This window comes from Solanum stenotomum, chromosome 7 (assembly GCF_019186545.1).
Source record: "Solanum stenotomum isolate F172 chromosome 7, ASM1918654v1, whole genome shotgun sequence".
Classification (NCBI taxonomy): Eukaryota; Viridiplantae; Streptophyta; class Magnoliopsida; order Solanales; family Solanaceae; genus Solanum; species Solanum stenotomum.
The window spans coordinates 60,256,631-60,284,618 of record NC_064288.1 but is presented as its reverse complement, the minus strand read 5'-3'; the positions used below and the strand labels follow the sequence as shown (position 1 = coordinate 60,284,618).

At 34.2% G+C, this 27,988-nt stretch overlaps 2 protein-coding genes across 4 annotated transcripts; one reads left to right on the top strand and one right to left on the bottom strand.

Moving 5' to 3' along the window:
* The first annotated feature begins 7,897 nt into the window (after window positions 1-7,897).
* Window positions 7,898-9,111, top strand: LOC125870114 (putative F-box/LRR-repeat protein At3g18150). Its single transcript, XM_049550471.1, has 2 exons — window positions 7,898-8,645; window positions 9,101-9,111. The coding sequence occupies exons 1-2, from the start codon at window positions 7,898-7,900 to the stop codon at window positions 9,109-9,111; spliced, it is 759 nt and encodes a 252-aa protein (XP_049406428.1).
* A 1,953-nt stretch (window positions 9,112-11,064) lies between these two features.
* LOC125870378 (uncharacterized) lies at window positions 11,065-27,694 on the bottom strand. Of its 3 annotated transcripts, none has more exons than XM_049550797.1 (23): window positions 27,093-27,694; window positions 26,113-26,174; window positions 25,092-25,229; window positions 24,513-24,782; window positions 23,615-23,701; window positions 22,911-23,012; window positions 22,686-22,751; window positions 21,923-22,033; window positions 21,767-21,828; window positions 20,763-20,807; window positions 19,658-19,731; window positions 18,525-18,592; window positions 17,715-17,783; window positions 17,492-17,592; window positions 17,339-17,420; window positions 17,145-17,223; window positions 16,980-17,067; window positions 16,748-16,901; window positions 16,124-16,309; window positions 15,937-15,996; window positions 14,875-15,164; window positions 13,999-14,104; window positions 11,065-11,264 (listed from the first exon to the last, which is right to left on the bottom strand). In XM_049550797.1, exons 1-23 carry the CDS (start codon window positions 27,643-27,645, stop codon window positions 11,211-11,213), a joined length of 2,907 nt encoding a protein of 968 aa, XP_049406754.1. In that variant the 5' UTR covers window positions 27,646-27,694; the 3' UTR covers window positions 11,065-11,210. The 3 variants fall into 3 exon arrangements, with proteins under 3 accessions (XP_049406754.1, XP_049406753.1, XP_049406752.1); XM_049550796.1 differs by lacking the exon at window positions 13,999-14,104 and adding an exon at window positions 11,461-11,566; XM_049550795.1 differs by lacking the exon at window positions 11,065-11,264 and adding an exon at window positions 13,604-13,802.
* Between the last annotated feature and the right edge of the window lie 294 nt (window positions 27,695-27,988).

Below are 27,988 nucleotides of genomic sequence, written 5' to 3'. Positions count from 1 at the left end.
CCCCCCCCCCCCCCGAACTTATTTTATATATAATTTTCTACTCCTTTTCGGCCTACGTGACAATATCCTTGAAAAAATTATCAACACACGCTGGGCCCACAAGATAGTGCCACGTAGGCCGAAAAGGGGTAGAAAATTATATATAAAATAAGATCAGGAGGGGGGGAGGTAATAGGACCTTAGTAAATGCTAAGTATGTCTCAAGGATTTTGGGCATAGGCTGGGGGGATACTTATGCATTTTTCCATTATATTATACAAATTACATTATACAAAAGTTATACAAATTTCGAAAACTACACGTTTATTCAAAAAAAGTTACATACAAAAAAGATTGTTTGTATCTGGTGATAAAACTAAAAAATCAAAGGAAATCACCGTCATAAACAAATACAACCCGTCACATACAATACAAATCAAACGAAAAAAATATTAATGACGAATTATACAAACTTGAAGTGCCACCCATGTAATTAACGCTAAATGTTAGTAGCGAATTGTAAATTAGTTAAACTATAGATATGTTAACTAATTAACTAGTATATATTTGCTTATATTCACGTAATTTTCTATATTCAAAAACTTTTGAGGAAATGACAACTAAATAGGAACGGATAAAGCTAATTTGTACAAAATAAATAGTTTATTTCTTTTTTCATCAACATTTATAGGGTATTTCTACAAAAATTCTACAGTTAATTACTTAAATTTATATATGTATCTTGCCTATAAATACGTTTAGATATTTATATCTCGAATATATAGACTCAAAATTAGGTATATTATGTTACACTCTATCAAATTCTTGAAAGAGGTTTAAGCTTAGCCGCCCGCTAATGGAGTTATCGAAGCACAGAGCAATAACATCAATGGCGGTCGATTCAGTTCCAGTTCTTCCTCCTGAGTTAATATCTGAAATACTCACAAGGCTACCTGTGAAAACCTTGCTGAAAATGAGGTGTGTTTCAAAATCTATGCGTTCTCTAATCTCTAATCCCCAATTCATCAAAACCCATCTCAAATTTTCAATCAATAATCAACAATTTACTTACCATAAGCTTCTTTTCGAAATTTCGACGATGAAAATAGCTTGAGTTACTACACTTTCTCATTGGACCCCATACATCAACGTGTATAAAGTCAAAATAAGCATTACTTTTAATACTACTTGAAGGAAAAGGTAATCTTGTCTGCTTAGCACAAGGACAAACTGTGCATTTAGAAACCTTACACATATTGTCTTTATTCATATCAAACATTCTAGCAAGTACTACAGAAGACACATGTCCTAATCTTTGATGCCACAATTCTATACTGGAGAGCACTCTAGGAACAACCCACACAGACGTCTTCACTTCACTTTCAGTTTCATGTGTCAACTGACTTAACAGCAAATATAATCCTCCTTCCTCTTTACCAACCTCCTTCACCTTTCCAGTGTAAAGTTCCTGGAAAACACAAAAATAAGGAAAGAATGTAATTGAGCAACCTAATTCCTTTGTGATTTTACTTACAGATAACAAATTATGTTGAAAGTTTGGCAGGTGAAACACATTTGTAATGACACTGTTAGCTGACACATCACAAGTACCCACATGAGTCACTGTAGTAGTATCACCATTTGGAAGATAAACAATTTTAGGAGTATCAAGTTTTGTCACAGAATTCTTGGATAACATTTCCAAGTTAGACACCATATGATTTGTAGCACCCGTATCTATTATCCACACCTTATTATTTGCAGAGACAAAGAATGTTTTACCTGCAGTATTCACTGCACTGCAATCAGGTATATAGCTTGATCTTGTTTTTGTTGCGTAAACATTCTGAGAATGTGATCATACTGATCATTTGTGAACATGCACCCCTGAAGTAGTTGCTTGACATTTTTCTCAGCTTGACTTAACTGCATATTAGCTTTAGTATTCTCAGCTATAGATTCACCACTAAAGTTATGATAAGGAGAACTTTCAATTTTCTTTCCCCACTCAGGAACCTATACATTTGTGTTGGAACCATAAGAGAAATGAGCCTGAGCTGCTGAAGATTGACTGTATTGTCCAGATTCACTTCCCTGATCCTTCCTTTTAGACTTAAAGTCAGGTGGATATCCTACAATTTTGTAACAAAACTCCTTACTGTGTCCTTTACATTTGCAGAAATCACAAACTAGCAGAGAGTTCTTCTTAAACCTTTGACTCACCCCTGAGCTACTACCAACTTTGGAATATAAGGCAACAGATTCCATATTCATAGCACTCAGTCCCAAACTACTACTGGATCTATGAACTACTGTTTTTTGACTCTCATCTCCCACAATCATAGCATATGCATGATTAATGGATGATAAAGGGTTCATCATAAGAATTTGGCTCCTAGCCTGATGATATGATTCATTCAATCCCATTAAGAATTGATATAATTTCTGCCTATTCATATATTCCACAAAACCTTTCGATTTTTCACAATTACAACAAGGAGATGGTACCAACACCTCAAACTCATCCCATAAGGTCTTAGGTCTTGTGAAATACACAGATACAAAAGCAGTACCCTTTGTAATGAAACTATATCTTTGTGCAAATTGTATGTTATAGATCCATCCACTCTATCAAATCTTTCCTTCAAGTCATTCCACACATTTAAAGCACTTGAAGCAAAATCAATACCACTCAACAAGCTTTTAGAAATAGAATTCATTAGCCAGGATAACACTATAGCATTAACTCTTTCCCAATGTCCCCATAGTTCCTCACCATATACTTCTCTCCTGCAACTCCCATCAATCAGCCCTAACTTGTTTCTTCCTAACAAGGCTAGCTGAATCGATCTACTCCACAACATATAATTTTCAATGCCAAGCAATTGAAAAGAAATCAAGTTGATCCCACTGATATCAGTAGGACTCAAAAACAGAGGATGATTATAGTCGATACCTTGATTTGAAGAAGAACTGTCATTGTTATGAGCAGATGTACCAACATTTTGACCAATATTGAGATTCTGAGCCAGATCCACTGCTACATGATCAGGAGCCATTGATCAAACTCTGATTCAACACCTGACTGGAACTGCTTTGATGAATCTCTTTTCGCGGAAGCAAAAAAAATGCAAATTTCAAACTGAAATCTGCACTGAAGGAAATCAGCAACAATGAATCGATGGATCTATAATGATCCTTTGATTCTAGATCTAACTCGTCTTCACCAATAGCTACTGGGAAGAGAGCTCTGATACCATGAACGTAAAAGAAGAATCTAGAACTTAGAGAGAAAATATCTAAGGAAGAAGAAGACTCTGTTATTAATCAAAAACCTATGGATTACAATGATAGAAGAGCTATTTATACATCACATTATCTGTTAGTAACTAATCTTCTTTTAACTAACATTATGTAGGTTGTTATAACTAACTAATGGAAATGACTAGTTTACCCTTAACTAACTAAAACCGTGTTAACACACCACTTAGCTTTTCATATCACAACAATTTCCAATACCCATTTGTGAAAAACCTCAACGTATCCCTACTGATCTTGATTTCTCTTGTGAAGATTCATTTGGTGATAGATATCGAATTTTAGGTTCCTGTGATGGATTGATTTGTATTTCTCGTGATATTTTAGATCTGTTTCTATGGAACCCCACTACTAGAAAGTTGAAGAAATTGCCCTCTTCTGGAATTAATGTGAGTTGTGAACATGATGTTGATTTTTCTTATGGATTTGGTTGTTGTACTGATACTGATTAGTGTCGAATTGATTACAGAGTCGTAGAAATTGTGCGAAAAGAACATAGTTGTATTAATCGTTACTATGTTAGTGTTTATAGTCTAAGAAGTGATTCTTGGAAAAGAATCGAAGAGTATCCGAGCATTGTGTTTTGGGATCATTCTGGTAAGTTTGTGAATAGGAAACTTCATTGGAGTGCGGAGGATCGTGTTAGTGATAGTAAATCGACATTTTTTATTTCTTCGTTTGATCTGGTAAATGAGACATTTGGAAATGTAGCGTTGCCTGGTCCAGAAGGTGAGTTTTTTTATCGCGAAGTAGGGTGTTCAGGGGGTAATTTGTGTTTGTTTTGTTACTTTGAGAACAAGACGGATGTGTGGGTAATGAAGGAGTATGATGTTGCAAAGTCGTGGACCAAGATAGCTTCGATCCCTACAAAAGATTACGAGGGTTAGCCAATTTTCATCTCCCGAGATGATGAAATTTTAGTGCATGAATCTAGAAGTTTAGTGTGGTTTAATTCAAGAGATAACACTTTCACGCGTCCTGAGGTTAGGATACGTTGTGATGCTGCAAACAATCTTGGTTTATACAATGAAAGTCTGGTTTCTCCATATTTTTTGGAGGAACCTATCGATCAATGAGTGACAAAGGATGGAGATTGTGCTATGGTCTTTGAGGTCTCGTGCACAATGAAGAACTTGCAAGAGGAGGTGAACAAACTTAAAGCATGACACGTTGTGATTTTGCAAACAATCTTGGTTTATACAATGGAAGTCTTGTTTCTCCATACTTTTTGGAGGAACCTATCGATCAATGAGTGAAAAAGGATGGAGATTGTGCTATGGTCTTCGAGGTCTCGTGCATAATGAAGAACTTGCAAGAAGAGGTGAACAAACTTGAAGCATGACACGTTGTGATGCTGCAAACAATCTTGGTTTATACAATGAAAGTCTTGTTTCTCCATACTTTTTGGAGGAACCTATGGATCAATGAGTGAAAAAGGATGGAAATTGTGCTATGTTCTTCGAGGTCTCGTGCATAATGAAGAACTTGCAAGAAGAGGTGAACAAACTTGAACTCTTGAAGCATGACGTAGTCAACATAAAGTTTTGGTAGGAGGCGGAAAACTAGTATTTCTTGTTCTAAAATTTTCAATCTCAACGATGTCAATGCCTCAATGGTACTTGCTTTAATCGAAGATCTTCTCAAGGTAATTTCTTTTTTGTTACTTTTGTATCACAAAACTTGTTATGGTGGGGAAAATAACTCGAAAGGCTTGATCATGTTAAGAATTTACTATGAATCGAATTCTCTCTTTATGCAATTATGTATTAAGAATCTCTCCATATACCCCGCTGAGCTTGATTTTCCTTGTAAAGACTCATTTGCTGACTATAAAGTTGTGGATGTTCGGAGTGTGAAGTGGTTGTTTTGTATCCCTCGTGATCTTAAAGATCTATTTCTATGGAATCCGTCAAGAAGAAAGTTGAAATTTTTCCCTTTTTTAGGAAGAAATGTGTGTTATTAGCCCGTATATGGCATATGGTTTTGGTTAAAACTAGTAGCAAGATGATTAAGAATTGTACAAGTTGTGGAAAATCCACATTGTGAGTATGTTTATGTAGTTTATGTAGCATTGAATCAGTCTGTAGAAATCTTCGATTTTCAGTTCCTAATTGATACAAATTTCATCTGGATATACTCATCGAGGTACACGTTACATCTCCAAACAACTCGTTTATGAAATTGAGGATTCATATCGCTGAGCCTAACTAGCTTGGAGTTCAACAATGTTCTTGTTCTTGTTGAGCCTTAAATCAGTCTATTAAGAGTCTTTGATTCACTTCATAATTACTGCATATATTGATAAAAGTAATTTTCAAATTGATTAGTCGAATATAAATTGCAACTCTTCAAAAATACTTTCTCGAAAATATTCATTTTATTTTATATTTTATGACTACTTATTTATTCATTCTTCTAATTTTCATTTATCGTATATTTTAGACTCTTTTAATTTTAATAATTTGAAAGACTTTATTTTCTAGGACTATCTATTGCATGTCTCGTTATCTAGTGGCGTGGCAAAATGCCATTGCTTTCTCTATGTAATGTAACTTTAAACGAAAAATGCTTTAGACTCTACTTAATAGTTGTCCGTTGATCGATTCTTTCATCCTTGAGTATTGTAACAGGTTGGAAAAGATTGGGCTGCTGAATCTTCGAAAAATCAAGTCAGTTTCAATGAGGATGCATAAGAACCAGAGTGTTAAAATTGAAGCACCAACTCTTGAAAATTTATTTTTTCTCGGGTAGGTTCACAGAAAAGTTGCAGAAAGCTTCAACATATCGTTTTTCATCAAATAAATGTAGAGTTTTATTTCTTTAAGTCTAATTTGAATATGTACTGTTTTTGTGGTCATGCTTTTAAAGTAATATAGATTAGATAAGATGTTGTCAGACAACATTATAATATAATGTATAATATACTATTGCATACATTATAGTACGTTAAGTATTTTAAAGTTGTATATCCCTATTAATTAGGGATTAGCCAACGTGAGTAAATGATACCAGTAACAAAATACAACTGTCAATTAATCTTTAATTGATGCAACAAAATCAATTTTAAAAAAGGAATATATCACATGCTAAGTGTATTTCCTTACGATTTCTTACCAACAATGGACTCTTCACTTATTCTAGTGAAATTCTCCATCTGATTTATAAGTGGTTTGACATTGCACTTCAAAATGACGTAAAAGATCTCGTCATAGGATGTTCTGGATTAAAACTACCTATTTTCAAATCTTGGCAGCAAAATCACTAAGAGAATTGGTTCTCATTGATTGTAGTCTGGAGTTTTTTTCATTTACGAAATGAAATTCTTTGAGAAAACTTTCTCTAACTAGGATCAATTTAGACGAAAACATTCTTCAGACTCTACTTAATAGTTGTCCCTTGATTGTCACTTTCATACTAGAGCGTTGTTCAGGATTGAAAAAGATTGAGTTGTTGAATCATCAAAATATTAAGTTGGTTTCCATTAAGACAAATGGCAAACCAAAACACCTTGTTAAAATCCAAATACCAACTCTTGAACACTTTTCTTATTATGGTTTACGAAAAGAAGAATTGGATGTTATTGAATTTCAGAATCTAAAATCTTTAGATATATCATATGTGAAATGTTTTCATGTTTTATTGGACCGTTTGATGTGTATGAAATTAAAAGTAGCAAAAGTATACAAATATGATGGGAAAAATCAGGGTATGGGAGACATTTTTATTTTTATTAGTTTGGTGATGCAGTTTATTTTATTACAGAATTATAAAATTCATCAATTTGTACGTACTTTAAATGGACACTGTTTTCTTGTAGTTCATGTGAATTTATTTTATGATTACCTACCCACGATAATTTTGATTTAATTACACATTTAGTTAGTTATAATGTCTTAAATATCAAAATATATTAATAAATTGACATATTTCCAAGCTAATCAAAGGACACGTTATTTCTAATTTAATAAGGAGTTATTTTAAAATAACAAATTTAATTGATTTTAAATTCTTAATAGTTGGATAATAATTAAATAATAATGAGTAGAAAACCTTTTCCTATTTTTTTTGGACTCTTTGGACGGTTTTTTGCCCTTTTTTGGCCCTATATTTTTGGACGTTTTTTAAAACCCTTTTTTTGCTTATTATTTTGAATTTTTTTTTTGGATCTAAGTCTATTTTAGTTGAAAAAAGATTCATTTAACCATAGATAGTCTTTTCCATTTATTTTTTTATTATGCTTATTATAGTTAACATTTATATAATTAAAATAATGGAATTATAATTAAAGAAAAACGGTGAAAAAATGATTTTGTCTGAAGTGAAGTATTTTAATGCAGAGTAAAAAGTTCGAACAACATTATCAACAACCTTACACTTTTAATATAGTATATATATATATATATATATATATAATAATATTTCTTACTAATATATTTTAGGAGTCCTTAGACATTTGAGTTTGTAACCTCTCTAATTTCTTTGAAACTCTCGATGTTTGTATGCCCAAACCCTAATCTTCTTTCTTTTATCTTGATTTGCAACCTATAAATAAATTAATTAGGGATTTCTTCATATAAAAAATTGTATTGTAGAAATTTCTATGGCTGACATATTGCCGGAATGTCTCATTCAAAAAATACTTTGTTGTCTTAATTTTAAAGAAGCAACCAAGATGACCATTATCTCCAAAACATGGTTGCAAGCATGGTTGACTCTTTCCAACTTGAAATTCACAACGTATTATCTCAATCGCAATATGAAAATTGTTGACAATATCATGGAGAGATATAGGGACGGAAAAATCCCTATACAAAAGTTTGAATTATCATATTTTGTTCATTATAATAGTGATTTTTTCCATCTTATTGATAAATGGCTTGATATCGCATTTCAGAATGGTGTAGAAAATCTCATCTTTAGAGTTCATGTTAGTAGATCATACCGCTGGTCTATTTTTAAAATCATGGCAGCAAAATCGTTAAGAGAATTGGTTCTGAGTAATTGTGATCTAATGTATGATTCGTTATCTAGTGGTGTGGCGGGAAATTGTTCTTCTTTGAGAAAGCTTTCTCTATCTTATATAATTTTAAACGATAACATACTTCAGACTCTACTTAATAGTTGTCCCTTGATTGTCACTTTCACCCTAGAGTATTGTTCGGGGTTAAAAAAGATTGAGTTGCCGAATCTTCAAAAGATCAAGTCAGTATCAATAAGGATGAATAAGAACCAGCGTGTTAAAATTGAAACACCAACTCTTGAACATTTGTTTTTCTCCGGTTTTGAGGATGAGTATCCTATGTTGGATATTATTGATGCTCCAAATTTGGTATCACTAGAGTATATAGGTAATCAAATTCCAAAGACTTTTGTAAATACTGATTTGCAATGGAGTTGTCATCCTACAAGATTCATCCTTAGCTCAACTATTACAACGATTGCACGTTTCATGGATTGCTTAATGTATATGAAGAGTTCGAGTCATTCTACTTCGAATGGAAACTATGTTTTACATAGTCAACTAAAAGAAGTAAAAGCTTACAAATTTGATCACGAAAACCAAAGGTGGCATCATGTACAACTCGAAAGTGGAAATCTACTCATGTCCCTTAGAAAGTGGGAGAGATTTTGTTTTTTATTAGATTGGTGATGCAATTTGTTTACATCATGTATGTTAGATGTCTATAAGTCGTAGTATTACTCTTGTAGTTTCTTGTCCTTTGAGTTTGGTTATTATATGTTGGTCTTTTACTTCGATTATCGTTTTATCTTATTATGACTACTGTTCAATATGATTTGTCAGGTTGTCTATAGTATTTTGTCATGACTTTTTCATTTTCGTTATTTCTTTCTCTTTAATGCTTTGTATTATTTTGCCTTGAGCCGAGGATGTATGGAAAATAACTTCTCTACCTCGATAGGGAGAAGGCCTGCATACATTTTTCTGTGTTTCTAGGGGATGTTTCCACACCACATCAATTAACAAGGATAAATGTAAAATTTTAAAAAAGGTCATTGTTTTCCTATTCAGGTAAGAAAAAATGTATCTAATATAATCGAATAGTTATATTCGAATGACAACAAAAATAGAAAGGAATAACTCTCTAAACATGTATCTAAAGACACTTTAATATTTAAAATATATATTTTGGTTGTTTTCTAGTTTAATGATGCTATATAAATAAACACGAGCTAACACAATTTAATCCTAATTCAACTTGGTTTTGTTTAGATTTACAACCTATTAATAAATTAATTAGGTTTTCTTCTATTTGGCATAAATTATATGACTGACATATTACCGGAATGTCTCATTCACAAAATACTTTGTTTTCTTAGTTTTAAAGAAGCAACCAAGATGACAATTCTCTCGAAAACATGGTTGACTCTTCCCAACTTGTAATTAACAACGGATTATCTTTTCCAACTCAATCTTTTCCAACCCTGAACAATACTTAAAGTTGAAAGTAACAATCAATGGATAACTATTAAGTAGAGTCTGAAGCATGTTTTCATCTAAATTGACCTCATTTAGAGAAAGATTTCTAAAAGACTTGCAATTCGTCGCACAACTAAATAATGAGACATAATGCATTAGATCACACTCATTCAGAACCAATTCTCTTAACGATTTTGCTGCTAAGATTTTGAAAATAGGCATGTGGTACAATGGAAAGCTATAAGCTCCAAAGACGAGATCTTTTACACCATTCTGAAGTGCAATGTCAAGCCACTTATCAATCAGATGACAAACTTCACTATTAAAAGAAGAGTTTGATAATTCAAACTTTTCTATAGGGATCTCTCCATGATATAATCAACCATTCTCATATTGCCTTTTTGATAATCAAAGGTGAATTTCAACGTGGAAAGAGTTGACCACGAGTGCAACCATGTTTTCGAGAGAATGCTCATCTTAGCTGCTTCTTTAACACTAAGTAAGAAAAGTATTTTTTGAATGAGACATTCCGGCAATAGATCCGTTGTTGAGGTTGCAAATTTCTTCCTCTGATTTTGAATGAATTTAGTCTTCACTCTCCTCATCTATTCGTCGTTGTAGAATAGATATACCCCTTGTTATAAAAATGATAAATACGTTATAAAAATGGTATATATAGCCTGCTACTAGCTAACAAATTTCCCGTAGAAATATATAATCATAATATATAAATATATATATATTCTAGGTTATGGTTGTGGTTTCCCTAATATTCTAGGAATCCTATTTCTAACGGGTTAGTGTAATTTCATCCCATATTTATTAGAATACTATTTATTTAAAAAACAAACAAACAAATAAATATAACTCCTATTCCACTAAATAATGCATTTCAGTTATTAGCTAAAATTAAAGAAAACAACCTTTAAGTTCCTGCAATTTTTCTAACCAATTTTCTTGTTCTAAACATGAAGCATTTAGAACCAATTCTTTTAAATATAAAAATTTTGTTGAAATTTCACTTTTAGTTAATTAAGGAAAAATTAAATGACTTTATATAATAAAAATAATATTTAAAAAGGAATAAAAGACTTTTGTGTGATAAAGGTAAGTTAGATGGTCTGCGAGCTATTTGCATAAAAGCAATGCTTTTACAATAACCGACTAGTTATGTAGTTTTGTTTTGGTAGGAAAAGAAATTAAATTCCACCATAACATAATATAGTTTAAGAGTAAGTAACGGAAAAGGAATACATTGTCCTTGTATTTTAACAAATGAGTTATATTCCAATTGAATTTGAAACCAAATTAATATAAATGATATTGATAATGTACAGGCTTTAATGCATTAACATAAATTATTTTTGGCATAAATTACATGATGGTAGTTCTGTTTTCTTCAACCTTAGAAGCATATTAATCTACATTGTAACTGCTATTTTGAAGAAAAAAAATACAAGACTTGTATAATATATTACTTCAGAAATTCACGAATTCTTACAGGTCTCTTGACTGCATTGGTGTAACCCTGTACAGAATGAACAAACAAAATGTCGAAATCAATTGACATTCACTTTCTTCACTATCCAAAAGCCAAGTTTATAGTACTAGTAGCATTGCTAAAGTAAGATGGTAGTAGTATGAGTTAAGACGCGATACTCTATTTGAGCTCAAGGATATGAAAAGAATGGTACCATGTTTTGAATATAGATTGATTAAAATACCTCGTTAAATTTGAACAGCAATGGACGTGAATCCCTCTCCTCCAATTTTTGCTTGAGTTTAGCATGGTCGTTATCTTGAGGGGTTTTGTCACTTGGCTTCCTAAACCTGATAAACAGAAAATCATCATTGAGTAGATGTGTCTCAGCTGACTATGTGATTTCCAAAACATCTCGTATTTCTTTCCAACCTAATAGTCCAGATGATGCAAAGAGGTATGGTCCATANTAAAGCCTCTGCATATGTTCGATCAATGAAAAGCAAAACTTGAGGCTCATCATCATCTCCAAATTCTTCAAACTTTCGTTTCGATTCAGTTATTCTGTTAGCAAATTCTTTCAACTCCTCTGTTTTCAAATAATAAATCACCACACGTCCATTGTTATCGCTCCTGTAAAACTTAAAACCTCTGTTATAACCATTACGCTTTCTAAGCAACACAGTACCAGGCTCTTCAATTTTTAACATGTTTTCCCACGAATAGCTCGTGGACCTCATATTCATAGTAGAAACTTCCAGATAGTCTGGCTTATACCAAGATGTAGCATAATAAGGTACCAACGAAAATTTAGCAAAATAATTCCGTTCTCCTATAGAAAAATATGTTGTAGAGGTAGTATCTTCGATCACACGGGAGATTGATGCTGATTCATTGAGGTTCTCCGGATTCCAGAAAACGATTCTGTCAGGCATTGGTACAGCTAAAAGAAAAGCTGCATTGATGTTAGAATTGATAAATTTTATGCTCAATTGATGACTGACTATGGAAGGAGGATCAGTAATTGGGTCATCAATCGAGCAGACTCGTTCCTTTTTTAAGGCGTTTAAGATTTGATTCAGGTAATAATGCTGCTTGATGAATTGATGATCGTCAATTAGAGAATGCCATGATTCGTTAACTGATTTGAACCTTACAAGTGATTTCTTTGAAAGATTTAGGAGTATATTAATGGTGAGATCAGTAGGGAAGTTAATGGAATCAGCCATTGATGAAATTTGGAGAGTATTTTGAAGGTTTAGGGTTTAATATAAACCGAATTGTTATGTAGTTTGGTTTTGGTAGGAAAGAAATTAAATTCCTCTATAAAATAGTAGGGGAAAAAAGACAAATATACCTCCGAACCATTGTAAAAGACTAAAAGGTATGCAGATACCCTCCGTCATATTTTTGGGATATTGATGTCTCTGTCGTCCAAAAACTAGAGCATATATATCCTTTATACTAACGGACATACACGTGTCATAATCTTATTCACCGATCGATAATTATTAAATATTAAACCGACGGATAAGATTGTGCCACGTATCTCACCATTAATGTACTCCTAAATCTTCCAAAGAAATCACTTGAAAGGTTCAAATCAGTTAACGAATCATGGCGTTCTCTAATTGAAGATCATCAATTCATTAAGCACCATTATATATTCTAGGTTATGGTTGTGGTTTCCCTAATATTCTAGGAATCCTATTTCTAACGGGTTTGATGAGAGGGAGTTGCTCGGATAGTAAGCACCCCTCACTTCCAACCTGAAGGTTGCGAGTTCGAGTCACCAAGGGAGCAAAAGGGGTGGAAGCTCCTAGGGAGGGTAATATAAAAAAAAATTCTAACGGGTTAGTGTAATTTCATCCTATATTTATTAGAATACTATTTATTTATTTTTTAAAAAAAAACAAATAAATATAACTCCTATTCCACTAAATAATGCATTTCAGTAATTAGCTAAAATTAAAGAAAACAACCTTAAGTTCCTGCAATTTTTCTAACCAATTTTCTTGTTCTAAACATGAAGCATTTAGAACCAATTCTTTTAAATATAAAAATTTTGTTGAAATTTCACTTTTAGTTAATTAAGGAAAAATTAAATGACTTTATATAATAAAAATAATATTTAAAAAGGAATAAAAGACTTTTGTGTGATAAAGGTAAGTTAGATGGTCTGCGAGCTATTTGCATAAAAGCAATGCTTTTACAATAACCGACTAGTTATGTAGTTTTGTTTTGGTAGGAAAAGAAATTAAATTCCACCATAACATAATATAGTTTAAGAGTAAGTAACGGAAAAGGAATACATTGTCCTTGTATTTTAACAAATGAGTTATATTCCAATTGAATTTGAAACCAAATTAATATAAATGATATTGATAATGTACAGGCTTTAATGCATTAACATAAATTATTTTTGGCATAAATTACATGATGGTAGTTCTGTTTTCTTCAACCTTAGAAGCATATTAATCTACATTGTAACTGCTATTTTGAAGAAAAAAAATACAAGACTTGTATAATATATTACTTCAGAAATTCACGAATTCTTACAGGTCTCTTGACTGCATTGGTGTAACCCTGTACAGAATGAACAAACAAAATGTCGAAATCAATTGACATTCACTTTCTTCACTATCCAAAAGCCAAGTTTATAGTACTAGTAGCATTGCTAAAGTAAGATGGTAGTAGTATGAGTTAAGACGCGATACTCTATTTGAGCTCAAGGATATGAAAAGAATGGTACCATGTTTTGAATATAGATTGATTAAAATACCTCGTTAAATTTGAACAGCAATGGACGTGAATCCCTCTCCTCCAATTTTTGCTTGAGTTTAGCATGGTCGTTATCTTGAGGGGTTTTGTCACTTGGCTTCCTAAACCTGATAAACAGAAAATCATCATTGAGTAGATGTGTCTCAGCTGACTATGTGATTTCCAAAACATCTCGTATTTCTTTCCAACCTAATAGTCCAGATGATGCAAAGAGGTATGGTCCATAACATAATACAAACAGATATTGATCCTTTAAGCTTATTGGAAAGAAGAAAAGTGTGCATGTGAAGAGATCAGCCACAGTACATAAAATAGCAAAAGGTCTTAAGAACAGAATTTTATGAAACTTTCATGTGTAACCAAAAGCTAGACATCATAGATATATATACACAATTTTGTTCATACAATTAAGGCTTGCCTCCTCTTATTGATCTACCACAATTTCCAAAGGATTAGGCTCATACATAAGGTACTCAGGCTTTGTTTTTAATAATTAGTATAGGCTTGAATACTTCTGCTTGCTCTCACTTATTTGAACTGCACATGAGATAATTGAAAGAAGACAAGTTTGAAAGTGACTATTTCTAGGTATCACATGCAAGGAAATGCCTCACTTGGTATTTTGGGTTAGATTTTTTGCTTAAATAGGATCTTTCTACGTGGTGTTTATTGTTACCCTTTCTTAAGTTTGTTAGTCTAACTACTGCCTGATTTTGTTCTTTAAAACATGTGTGAAACAGAAACAACGAGAGGAAAAGGCAGACCTATCCTACCTCAAATTTACCATAACATAATCAAACTAAAGTTGATAGTGATTCAATAAGTTTTCACATGATTGATTCCAACAGAAGATAGAGGAATGTAAGGCTAACAATACCTGTCAAAAAAGGAACGAGAATCGACAAACGGTTTCTTCTTTCTTTCAGGCAACCCCACTTTCCCGCTAGCTGTGGTACCTCCAGCAGATCTTTTATTCTGACTAGAAGCGCTAGGCAAGTCACATTGCTTTTGTCTAGAGAGATCTCTGAAATGTATTGTTTTATCTGACGATGTTGATGCTTTAGACATAGTACTACTATTCTCACACCTCAAAACGTCCTGGCTTTCTGCACCTGTGGATGGTGAGTGAAGGTTGCTACTTCCTTGCAAAATTTTTTGATTTTCTGCCTAAAATAATGTTCGACATATACATGAACATACAACATAAAGAAGTTCCCATAATGCACCACAAAGGGAACATAATCTAGAAATAGAATCTCCGGAGAATCACAGGAATGCTAATTGGACAAGGAAGAATGTCACATGGAAACTAGATAGGCACACATGCACAGATCGCTCGGCAAGAGCTAGGCTCATTGGTGCTGTCACAAACCCCTAGTTTGGGTCGAGACAAAGCCATCCAACAACTATACTCTACTCTGAGAATATCCAGCACAATATACCACATGTAAATGCCGGTGTCCACCTACGTGTGTGTGAGTGTATTGTTGAGACATAATAAAAATTAAGTAATTAAAAGTGCGCTCTCTTTGATAGGTTAAGTTTTTTGATGAGATGGTCATACACTTCAACATGGTACTACAGCAGGCAAAGTTTCTGGGTTCAAATCTCACCACCACCTAAAGACCAAAATATATTTCCATGTGTTTGGCCCATGAAAAAGAATCAGGCACACGCGTGAGGGCCGTGTTGAGACATAATAAAAATCAAGTAATTAAAGATGTGCTTTGTCTAACAACTTAAGTTTTTAGGTGGGATGGTCACACACTTCAATACACATATATGGAGGAACTACTTCCTAGAGATCCAACCGATGTTCACTGATGCGGGACTAGTTTGGGATCTATATACATGTCAAAAGAATATCAACCTAGTTTTGTTTTTCAGCTACATAGTGCATTAAAATTCACGAGCAGAGACTTGAGAGTACTCTACTTACCTCATGTACCAAGAAAACTTTCACAGCCGATGCCAGAACATTATGACAGGAATCATAACCCTGCCCAAAAACACCAAATCAAAGAGAACAGATGAAATCTTAAGTTCATTTCAGTTTGATACGACAATGGGATATAAAGACTATTCAAATCTAGTTTCCTTCTATGGGTGCAGTTGACCATACTAACCTTGAAGTTTATAAATTCACCAATTGGGGGATCCAATGAAAGCATTGATGCATCTGAAGCACCATGATGCATAACTAGAGAAGGATCAGATTTAATGTTCTTGTATGTCGTGGCATAGGACACCATTGTATTTACTAACTGAGCCAAATCAGCTTTTTCTTTCTCTGAGAGTAAATGCAAAGCTACCTGCAAAAGGAAGAATATATCAGTTCCAATTCTCACCAATCGGTCAACCCAAGTTCTCACTTCAACATTCACAAACGATAACTAACTCGGCCTAGTTTCCATAATAACACCAGCCTAAGATGAATAAAGAAATTAAGCAGAAGAATGATAACCTAAAGAGGCAGTAACCACAAAATCATTTCAAATGAGTGAAACGTTCTCTTTCCCAATATGGTGAATATCTTTTCAGAACTCAAATTCACCATGTTTATACACTTGGAACCTTTACAAATGATAAGTAGACAAAGCCTGGGTAAAATCCTTTTCCAAATATGCATAACTGGACAAAACCCTAGGAAACACAATATGATAGTCAAAACAAAAGTGCTTTATGTGTATTTAAATAAAAAAAGAAAACTCGAATGCAACTAAACCAACAGATACTTCAACAAGAATTACCGGTTTCAGTGTTGATGGGGACAGAATATGTAGGAATGGAGAAATCAAGTCTTCCACAAAGGATTTAGTTGACAGATGCCTAGAGATGGAAGGTGGTATCTTGTTCTTCCATGAGTGTAAGATTTCCTTCTTTTCTATTGACATTGTTCGATATCTGCAGTTTATGGTGAGAAGAAACATCAGTCACCACTATTAATATTCAGGATGAGTATCCAGGAAAAGCTAGCAGTACCTTTGGAAAGACTTGGGCCATTCAATAATTGGTTTTCCAATTTGAGCTACAAGACCATGTATAGACATTGCAAGAGGAGACTGATAAACTGCAGAGAGAAAATAATAAAATAAGGCTTACAAAAATACTCAGTTTCAAGCAAGCAGATAGTAGTATTTCATTTACCTTGAAGGGAGAGATGTTGAGTGCGCATGGTGTATTGATGAAATATATCTGAGCAACCAAGAATATCTGAGCATTGGACCTTCAAGATAAGTAATAAGCATATATGAGATATTGCCAAACTAGATGCGGAAGATCAGATGAAATACAAAGAACAAAGAAAAACAATTGTGGTAACTGGTACTTGATGCACTTACTGTCTTTTGCATCACAGGGTCCGTATAATGGAGTTGCAAAATGTTCTCATGGATTCCATCAAAAATTAAGTCATAGTCACCCCTAAAGAATCATCAAAGGTTTAACTAGATAATCCAGAACTTCAAACCAAGGTATTCCAATTTTTCACCTACCGATGAGATATTAGAGAGTGCAGTGTCTCAAAGTCATTGGACACACTACTGAAGCTATTAAAAGATTTCTTTGTCTGCTTTACTTTCCTCTTTTGCAAAATCTTCAAATATCAAACAATAAGAAGAATAATACGGAGGGTCAAAAGATTGATCACAAAGGAAAAAAGACAAATAATATAGTTACATGGAAGTAGAACTTAAAGATTTAGGCAGTTATGCTTACTTCTTTCCAAATATCAAAAGCACTTCTTGTTGCATCCTTCCGTCCAACAACTTGAGAACTGAGCTCCAGCTAAGTTTAGAAAGAATGTATCTCTCATCAAACAGAAAATAGAAGGATGCGCAAAAGAAAAGCTTATATAACACATTTAACATTTAGACAGTGAAGTTCCTAATTTCAGTGAAGTTCACTCAAGTCAAATGCAAATTGAGTCATGATATAATGATAACTGGTAATCTGCCTTGAAAGTATAACTTGTTTTCTTCTTGAATTTGATATTTTTCAGAGGTTGAAGCAAAAAAATTATGCTCTACAAAACAGTTCTTAAAGATGTCACAATGGCTCCATAGAAATTAATTTAGGGTGGTGATAAGAACCATGAACTAGTATCCCTAGAATTCACATGATAAGTGAAGGGTTGGATTAGTCAAAAAACCAAACAGATTCAGATTTAGATAGTTAGCAGATGTTACATATTGTTCACATAATTTGAGTCAGGGATGATAGAGGCAATTCTTTATCTGATAAGCACTTTCAACCTCATCCTTCGGGAGGGGGGAATCTTGTAGCTCAATTAGTTGGTTGACTACCTGAACTTTCAGCTTGTTGGTGAGGGTTCGATTCCCCACGTTGTAATCCCCTTCCCCTACCCCCGAAGTAATTAGAAAAAAAAAAAACTTGATGGAAAGCTAGTAGTTGCAAGCAAACTGATCTTTACAAGTCATAATAGTATGATTTTCGAAGAATTCTTAACCTCTTTCCTCTATTGGACTAATACCACAAAAACAAATGAATGGTACTACAAAGCCATACCACATTAAGAGTCTCCTTCTTCTTATTAAGAAACTGAAGGGTGTTCAGGCACGATCTTATGTCACAGTCTGCAAAAAAAAAATTTGAAATCAAGTTCAAGTTGCTGATTAACAGGAAAACATACTTGGCAAGATGTAACAATCCAAAGCACAAAAAGAAGGAACAATGCAGGATAATGAATACATAAGCAATTACAGCAGCTGAGTAAAGATCCAATAAGAAGACTTCTCAATAATACAAAGAAACAAAAAAAATTGCAATTAGCCTTTCCCCCTCAAGAACAACAATTTATTTTTATGATATGATATGATCAGTAAAGTAAGAATACCATCTGTAGAGAGAGAACCAAGATGATGTGTACAAAATGTACAGCAGTAACAAAGGCAAAGAAGGAATAGATAACAAACAGCAGAAACTAAGGTGTGCTAAAAATTACAAATCTCTTAAGCCTTGCTGCACATTCTTCCATACATCAAAAGATGTATAAAAGTATTTGGTATCAGCATGCGTTTCGCATCTTCACATTTTCAAAGCACCTAAGAATTCTATCATAGAATTGGTGAGGCACAAGTTACCCTAATCTTTGTTTTATCAGTCCCATCAAATAAATCATCTCATAAGGGTGGTATAACCCACTGAAACACAAAAAATATAGAAAATAAAGCAGGGCTCATTTACACTTCAGTTTGTTTTGATGTAGGTTCTCTCCTTTTGGTATATGACTTGTATACAGGGTTTCTCTCAATAGTTAATAAAAGTATTTACCTTATTAAAAAAAAGGCAAAAAGACATAACTGAAGAGACTCCCTTCTCATTGTCTTTACCAAACAAACTGCATGTTCCCTCCCCATCAAACTGGAATTTATATCGAAGTATAATCGAGCAGAATCTGTGTGGATTTCAATCATTACTTATTCTACTAGTGACATCTGCAGTCACCCATCATTACAGTTACATGTAACTGCAGATCAAGGCACTATTCTCAACAATTTTAGTTCACAACTCAAATAATTTTAAGTTCATGAACTCAAATAAGTTTAGTTTCAGATGATTACAATTTACACCACATCTCATCAGAGAAATTCAGATTAAATAAGTGATGTCTTCAGCCAAAACGAAGGAATGGCACTCACCAGTATACTCTGCTAGAGCAGTAAGAGCGATGGAACTTGTCTTCACTCTTTCTCTGTTACATATGTATTTGAGCCTACAATTACGCATTAAAAATTAGGCTTTGTTAGACTTAGAAATATCTTGTGAAGATACTGGCTCTGCTAAATAAACACATTGTTCTATGATAAGTCTAAATCAAAGCAAGGTCCTAACAACTGAAAATTGGAACAAGATTCGTGCTTTTCCAATATGTGCATACTTCTTAAAACATAAAGGATTCAGGAGTACATGAAAGTGTCAATACTTTTTGAGTTATAACATGGAAACGTCAATCACCCATTTGATCATATCCAAGAAATAAGAACACAAAACAAAAGTGAATGGGCAGAATGTGTTTGATGCTTTATCAGATTCTGTCAATCACCTTGTCAGCCAAGATACAACTTTCCAATAGCTTCGACGGGAAGAGTTATACAGGTCATTAATAATTTAATATAGCATGACTTTTGAGACATCTACACCAAATGGCAAATAGAGTTCTCGTTCGTCAATATGATAGGCTATGAAGCCATATGAAATATAGAACTCCCAAAATAAAATTTGTTAACTCTAAATGTTAGATAATAGCATACATATAGCAGAAAAACATTCTGATTTGCAATTTTGGATTTTAATTAGCCCCCTCTATCTGCGGTATCTTAAACTCCATTTGAATGAAACTTTGAAGTCCTTTTAATAGACCATAAAATTCAATGAGATGCAAATCCTTTTGTTAATGTCTAAGCAAGGTGTAATGAAAATCTATACATTCAGATATTATCCTCAATTGTATCTGACTCAAAATCCTTGCCTTTTGCGACTGTACACGAACAATCATTGAATTTTGATTATTTTATCTGGTCAACATGGCCAAATTATTAGGAGATTTTGTTACAAGTTACAAATCTCCCTAGGATTTGAAATCACTCAAATTGGTTGGCGTATTGCATTACTTAAATCTGAAAGATGGCTTATGCTTGGATGTTAATCCAGTAGGTTTTCCTTTATACTCTACCAAGCAGCTAATCATACAGAAAATGGAAAACAGACTCCAGGGGATTCGTCTGATAATTTAGTAGTAAGTACCTGTTAACAACCCGACTTACAGTTGGTTGGACGAATATATGAACCCTGCAATTTCAGCCACATAAATAAATATTTTGTTAGTTATGTAATTAGATATAATATAGGTAATATATGAAAGTGTCCAACAGATAGTGTTAACATTTCACTAAAAAGGGAATCTAAATCATACATAAATAGACTGCATCCAATACCAGAAAAAGTGAAAGGATCAATAAAAGGACTATAAAGTTCCACCAGGAGAAGTGCTAATTGAGCGACATATATTGTTGGTCCTAGATGTGAAGCAAAGGAGTAAAGCGAAAAGGAAGAAAAGTAGCAATAACAATTTGATGATGGACATTAAAAGGTAAAAACCAAAAGCATTTAATGACAAGTTTTTTTTCTTTTGAGATTGGTAACTGTTTCTATTTCTTTAAATCAGTACATGGGTTGTACTGAAACCATATTTACATAATGAACTCTAAAGGCACTGTCCTATCCCTATGATGAGTGATAGAGACAGTGTCATTAGAGTAGATCTGATTACACCAAAAATACAAAGTTAGAATACAATTCAATTTAATGACAAGTTATTGATAGGGGTTGCATGGGACTTACAAGCTAACACAAATACCTTGGGGCAGGAAACAATGAGTTGCATTAAGAAAATAACAAGTGAAGCACTATGCATGTCTAGAAACCTTTTGACCAAGAAGCATGTCTTGAAACCTATGACCTCGGCCACAGGAATCATGGTGGTGGAATTTGAAGGAGCAATAAGCTATTAAATCAAAACAGGAGTGGTGCAGTAACTTATCATCAACAGAAGGTAGGCAATCGAGTGCATAGCAATAAGAACCTTAACAAACTCAAAATCAAGTTCAAAGAATCCATGTGAAACCAGCAATGTCATATAAAAGTGATTGTTCAGTCTACTGCTTTCTTCATGGACCTAGTAATTACATCTCTAGATGCTAATCTATGCACTTCAATCTGATGTCCTGCAAAATTTAAGCAATACTTACTTTGCTACCTGACGCAAAGGCCTTAAGGCAGGAGCATAAAGGTCATTACATATGCAAATAACCTGCAAATGAAACACACAAGTTGAGATTAGAGAACGCCATGAATATAGACAAGTTAATATACAAATGAACATTTTTATACAAATTCACTCTTACAGGTCTTAGCAAAGATGTTTTTTGATGCCTCTTTTTAGATGACTTCTGCCCAGCATTTCCTCCCTCAGGTTCATTTTCTTTGCCTGCGCGCAATTTTCTTTCAGCAGAAACCTGCATTGATAAAGCACACACTGTATTCTATCAGAAAACATACATAGTTTCAAAAAAGAGGTCCAACCAAAGGTTGAAATTCACTTCATAATTACTATGAATAACATATGGTGCCAGAGTACTCCATAGTACTGATATTATCGTTCTATCAAGTTCCAGTAGACCAAGTACCAAGTGGAAGTTTCTCCCATGGTATTTTAAGGATTTGTGAATCTAAGCTGCATGAACTAATAAAGCAAAGCTAGGGCTAGAAAAAGGAAAGCTCGACTCCCACTTTTAGAGTGGCTAGCTGATTTATAAAGTTGAACATATATGTATCATTCAAGCAGCAAAATCGAAAGATAGCAACATATAGACTCCATTGAAAATTAATCAGGAGTAGGTACATAAGACCTTAAAATCAATCTATCAATGTCCAAATTAAAATTCTTAACAAATCTTAGTTTCTTTTTACTTCTAAATTTGAATATGAACAAGCAAGAGGGTTCAAGGAGCTGAAGATAGCTCAAATGACTTCAGGAGCCAGTAATATTACTGTACCAATACAAAAGATTCACATACATTTTTCCTACAGCTATAATTTATTACCACTCCTACTGGGATTACTAAAATTACAAGTGTGAAACACATCAAAAGCAAATACGTAAATTACCAATTTGAGGATGACCTCAACAGCTCCCTTTCCATCATTAAGAGCCCCATCTATTTCATCAATAACCTAGAACAGCAAAAGATGAACCATGGTTCAGAAAAAAAAATTATAGATTCCGCTGATAAATATTTGAAACCGAAAATCACAACTATATTCTGACAAATTATTTGGGCTTTAATCATCGGAGGAAGATTTAAAACCAAAAAAACAGAACTTAAAACTGACCAAACATTTGGGCTTTGAATCAGCATTTACAGAGTTCATTTGAACCACATCATGTATTTTAGCTTCAATACTGGCGGATGATCGATCATCACTTGCATTAATCTGCAAAGGAAGCATTTGAATCAATAGATAAACAGACACCTATTACTCCATATTAATTTGATTTGAAGGATATTCAAGGTTGGTGGTAGGTATGAAGGCATTTTCGAGTTTGTGTAGCTCATATTTAAGCAGGGAAATCAAGTTTTGCCATCAACTTATCCATGAAACTTGAGAGAAGTCAAGCATACACTAGAATGCAGGCACAGAGCAGAGTGTCCGTCGGTTTTAGGCTTCTAATATGTAGGCCAAGTTGCATCGCACATTTGTTTTTTCATCTGAACTGATTTTAAAGAATATACAATTCACGAAAAAGTTGTTATTTAAAATAAGAGACAAACTACTAGCACCCGGAGATTTAGAGATATGATTTAAGTGTGGAGTCAAGTACACTTGTTATTCTAGCACATACTAAAGAGTAGAATAAGTTAATAACCTTTTCAGATCCTTCATGGTAACAAAATAATTCATAAATGTGACTGGCAATGAGCTAACACTCTCTCACCAGACCTCATTGACAATGATTGTGATAATAAGATATAAAGGAGATAAAAGTTTAAATGAACAACTATATGGGACTGTTGGGAATGAGTGGGTTACAAGACCTCAACCACTCGATACCCACAATGCTGAGCAGCAACATGTGCAAGTGTTGTTTTCCCAAGCCCAGGAGGACCGCAAAGCAAAAGAATCTGCAAGCAATTGGGTTCTCACAATTTAGTAAAATTAGAATAAAAATGAGTAAGAAACAAGGAACTAAAAATAGAGGACAAGCAGGCGACAAGTATAATACTAACATAATTTCCATATGTGCAATATATACTATAGAAAATTGGGGAGAATAGTAGCTAACAGAATATAATGGAAATATGACCGCAGATGCAATATTATGGAAGTACATGATGAGAGATCATCGGGCATCTGGACCACTAATCTAATCCCAACAAAACCAATCCTTGCATAACTAAAACCATCATAACTTGTCTTCACACCAAACAACTACTAAGGGTTTTACAATCCTTGGTTTCACTGTTTGTTGACTTCATCTTATAGTTACAAAAAAAAAAAAAAACTGTGTCCGGACCAGCATGCGCCCACCTCGATTAATTCCATAGGACACCTGCCACCTCCCACCAGCAACAGGTACCACCTGAGACATCATGGCTCTCAACCACTTCATTGACCACTAGGCCACACCCTTGGATGCTAATATTTGAGAAGATGAATATGTATTTCAAAAGAAGAGAGGTAAACAATGCCTACAATAATATTGTGCAAAATGAAAAAATAAAGAAAAGATCAGAATCAACTCTTTGATCATGTGCTTATATAAAAAATCAGAGCAAGGCAAGCGATAAAGCACACAAGCTAAGGGTCCTTCCAAACACAAACTATAAGATTGACAAGGGAGGGATAGCCTAGCAAAGGTCATCCACCTACAACTACAAGGTTAGGGGTTCGAACACCAACAAAGAAAGTGGAAAAAGGGCCAGTTTGACTGACCTTCTGTTCTGGAGGACCACTTTTTCTGTGCTTCTTGTCCCATAGGTCTTTAATTCTGTCCGAATCACTATTCTCTGGATGCAAATCATTATGAGCTTTCTCATTGTCTATTCTGGGTCCTCTGCTATTTCCAAAAGAACTCTTGGAAGAACGTCTTGGATGTTGGACAGCCAATGAATGCCGTTTTAGAGAAGACAAGACGTCATCTGTAGTACTCTTAATTTCAACTCCAAAAACACAGGAATCCCATTGCTTCAACCACATTAGTACCTACAGGAGAGTGACCAGAAAGTCAAGACCCCAACTCAGAATATCTCTAAGAAAACACCTAAAAAGATTAGATAGGTGAGAAATACCTTAAATTTTTAAATGAAATATACTACATAGAAACCATGTGCTTTGGACTGTTTTTCTTGAGGGTCTATTAGAAACAGTCTCTCTACCTTTGAGGTAGGGGTATGGTCTGATTTTACTCTACCCTCACCAAACTCCACTTTGTGGGACTATACTAGGTATGTTGTTTGTTGTACTAAATAGAAACCATTATAAGAATAAACAAATTGCTAATATATCCAGTACCTGACGATTTGTTTGCTCATCACTGAGGAGCTCTGTAAACGAACTAGGGGCATATTTATCCACCCAAAGTTTCTCATTTACCACAGCTCCTATTGGAAGATTTGCTTCACTTAGATCTTCAGAACTAGCTTCCAGGGCCTTCAAGACAAAGGAGGAAAGCTTTCAAGGAGGAACAAAGATCTTATACATAAAAAGTAAAAAGCACATACAAAATTGTTGGAAACTTTAGCTACAAGGTTAATGCTTCATTTCACAAATCTCCAATTCATTCAAAGGAAAATTGGGAGGGGAATTGGGGTACAGAGACAGCCCGTGAACCATCAAACATATTATCCCTCCTATTAAGAAAAAGGGCTTGGGGAACTAAGATATTTTCTTCAAAAGCCAAGTTGAGATGAAATGAGGAAGAACTATTAGTATATTTAGTGCACTAACGAAAGAAAGAAGGAAAACAATGCAGGACTTCAAAGAGAACTATAATTGACAGGGTCGGACAAATATCTCCTTTGCATCTTCTTAAAAGGAGTTTATAGTAGCAAATTGTTTTCCTCCATTTAATATGCAAGAGAATTCAGAACTGTTGTGGTATTTTCAGAGATTTAGGAAACCTTATTCAATAACTCAACTCTTATGAACTGATCAGATTCCTTTTCCATTTCATAACTACTCGTTATTACTTATTCCATTGAGAAGTATGAATTCATTGTTCTCTAATCATGAACCTGAGAGGAATCTATAAAGGTCAAAGAGAATTTCAAATTATTTTCTCCTCTCATCTTTCTTCTGTTTCAATTTGACAGGATCACTCAGAGTAAATTTAGCTATATATTCAACTGTGGAAAGCCAGTTGTGTTAACTGGACCTCAGCTTTGTAAATTTTCTCCACTTTGGTGATTAATACAAGTTCAATTACCAAAAAAAATTAGTTATAAATTGGAGAAGAATTGAGACATAGTTGATAAATTGATTAAATGATTGATAGAATGACAACGGAGCAGGGATAGCAAAATAGAAACCGCACCTTTGTGAATTGGTCGTGTTCCACTCTTTGCATTAGGGCCCTGACAGGTTCCTGAATAAGACCTGGGTAACATTTGCACTCTCTTAGTTATTCGGTGATTTGGAGATCCAAGAAAACAACAGATGGAAAAAACAGCACAGAGTATGCCCCAATAAGATGTAGAGGATGGCTTTATTACACAGAGAACAAAAATGATTTGGAGTAGTACTTTCACATTCATAAGTTGTTACAGTAGGTACTGAAATGCTTGATCAACTCCAGTATTTGCACTCATTACACAAGGACAAATATGAAGGAACCAGGTAAAAAGCTAAAAGTACGTAAAAGTAAGCACAAAGGGAGTATGTGAATGAAAATCAATCGATTTACACTTTATAAAGATATGGCCTGTAGGCCTTCCTCAACCCCAAAATCTTAACTCATGAGGGAGGATTGTCAAAGTTCATATAAGTAGACATCAATCCATTGCTCAACCAATGGGGAACTCTAACCCACTCTAACACCCCTTTCACACCCAAGCCAAACTGGAGCAGTCAAGAGCCCAAACAAGGATGAACTTGGATTTGATACCATGAAAGAAATGGCATTTGGGCATAACTCAACCCAAAAATGCTAGTTCATGAGGGGGATTGCCAAATTCCATTCCCAACCAAAATGGGACTCGAACACACTTCAATTCCCTTTTCTTCTCATAAAAATTCTAACCATAGTCAAATTCACTTATCCACACATTCTTTTGTGTTTGGCACTTACTCCTTCACAAACCTACAGCAGAAACTTCAACCCAAAATCTATGCCTCTTTAACCATTACACTAAGACTCAGACATCCAACAATCACCACACAAAGTGCATAGCTCATCACACATACTAAATATACGTGCATCCAATCCATTGGGGAAAAAAATGACTTGGCATATGCACTTGACATGATATAAAGAAAAATGCCACATTTTTAGATAACAATAGAAATTGAACTCACCAGTAGAATATCCCTTAACCTCTAGCTTCTTAACCCTTTCATCTTCAACTCTGCATATCTTAGCATAAACCCTCTCACCGTCCAAACCAGTCACCGGTGTACAATCCCCATCAATCTCCAAAGCATACTTAGCTAAAATCTTCTCTTCCGGTTCCTGTTCCAGTTCCTGCTCAACCACCATAGGTTCCTCCTCCTCAGGCTGCTTGGGAGGCGAATACCTAAGCCAATCCTCATCATTATCCTCAACTCTACTCCTCTTCTCCTCAGTGATGACTACTGCATTTCTATCATCCGACGACAACTCCGGATCATCGGGAAGGAATCGTTTCCTACTGTTGATCGGAAGTTGGGGCTTCGGTACTGAAGGTTTCGGGGGAAGTGAGAGAGTTGGTTTCGGGTCGGGTTGGGATGCAATTTGTTCGGATCCGGGTGGTGATGGAGGTTGTTGAAGAAAATCGTCTTCGAACTCGAGGTCATCTTCTTCTTCATCAGGATAAGTAGCGTTGGCTTCGAGCCATTCGAGCTCTGCTGCATCTGGAAACTCCATATCCATTGCTTCTCCGATCTCTCTCTCTCTCTCCCTTTCTCTCTCTAAAGTGTTCTTTGCTATATTTTTGGCGGGAAATGGGAAGGTGAAAGGGGCGGCAAAGAAGAATGTGAATTTCCATAATTACCCTTCTGCAAACATGCAACTTTTGTAATTTCTTTCTAGGGGTAAATAACAATTTTAGTCCTTGTATTATTTATTTAATTGAAATGTATGATATTGATCCTTCAAATTAACAAAAGTTAAATATTTAACAGAATGATTATTTAAAATAAATAAATTATGATGCTATGTCATGGAAATGTGATGAGACAAGATATGACGTAGCTTTAAATTATCGAAGATATGA

What these genes read in the sequence shown, in the direction of transcription:
- LOC125870114 (XM_049550471.1), top strand. Translation starts at nt 7,898, where the DNA reads ATGGCTGACATATTGCCGGAATGTCTCATTCAAAAAATACTTTGTTGT.
- LOC125870378 (XM_049550797.1), bottom strand. Translation starts at nt 27,645, where the DNA reads ATGGATATGGAGTTTCCAGATGCAGCAGAGCTCGAATGGCTCGAAGCC. An exon ending in TGCTCTAGCAGAGTATACTG is followed by an intron (nt 18,593 to 19,657) that starts GTGAGTGCCATT and finishes TTTTTTTTGCAG; the next exon opens with ACTGTGACATAAGATCGTGC. An exon ending in TGGCCCAAGTCTTTCCAAAG is followed by an intron (nt 16,902 to 16,979) that starts GTACTGCTAGCT and finishes CATAAACTGCAG; the next exon opens with ATATCGAACAATGTCAATAG.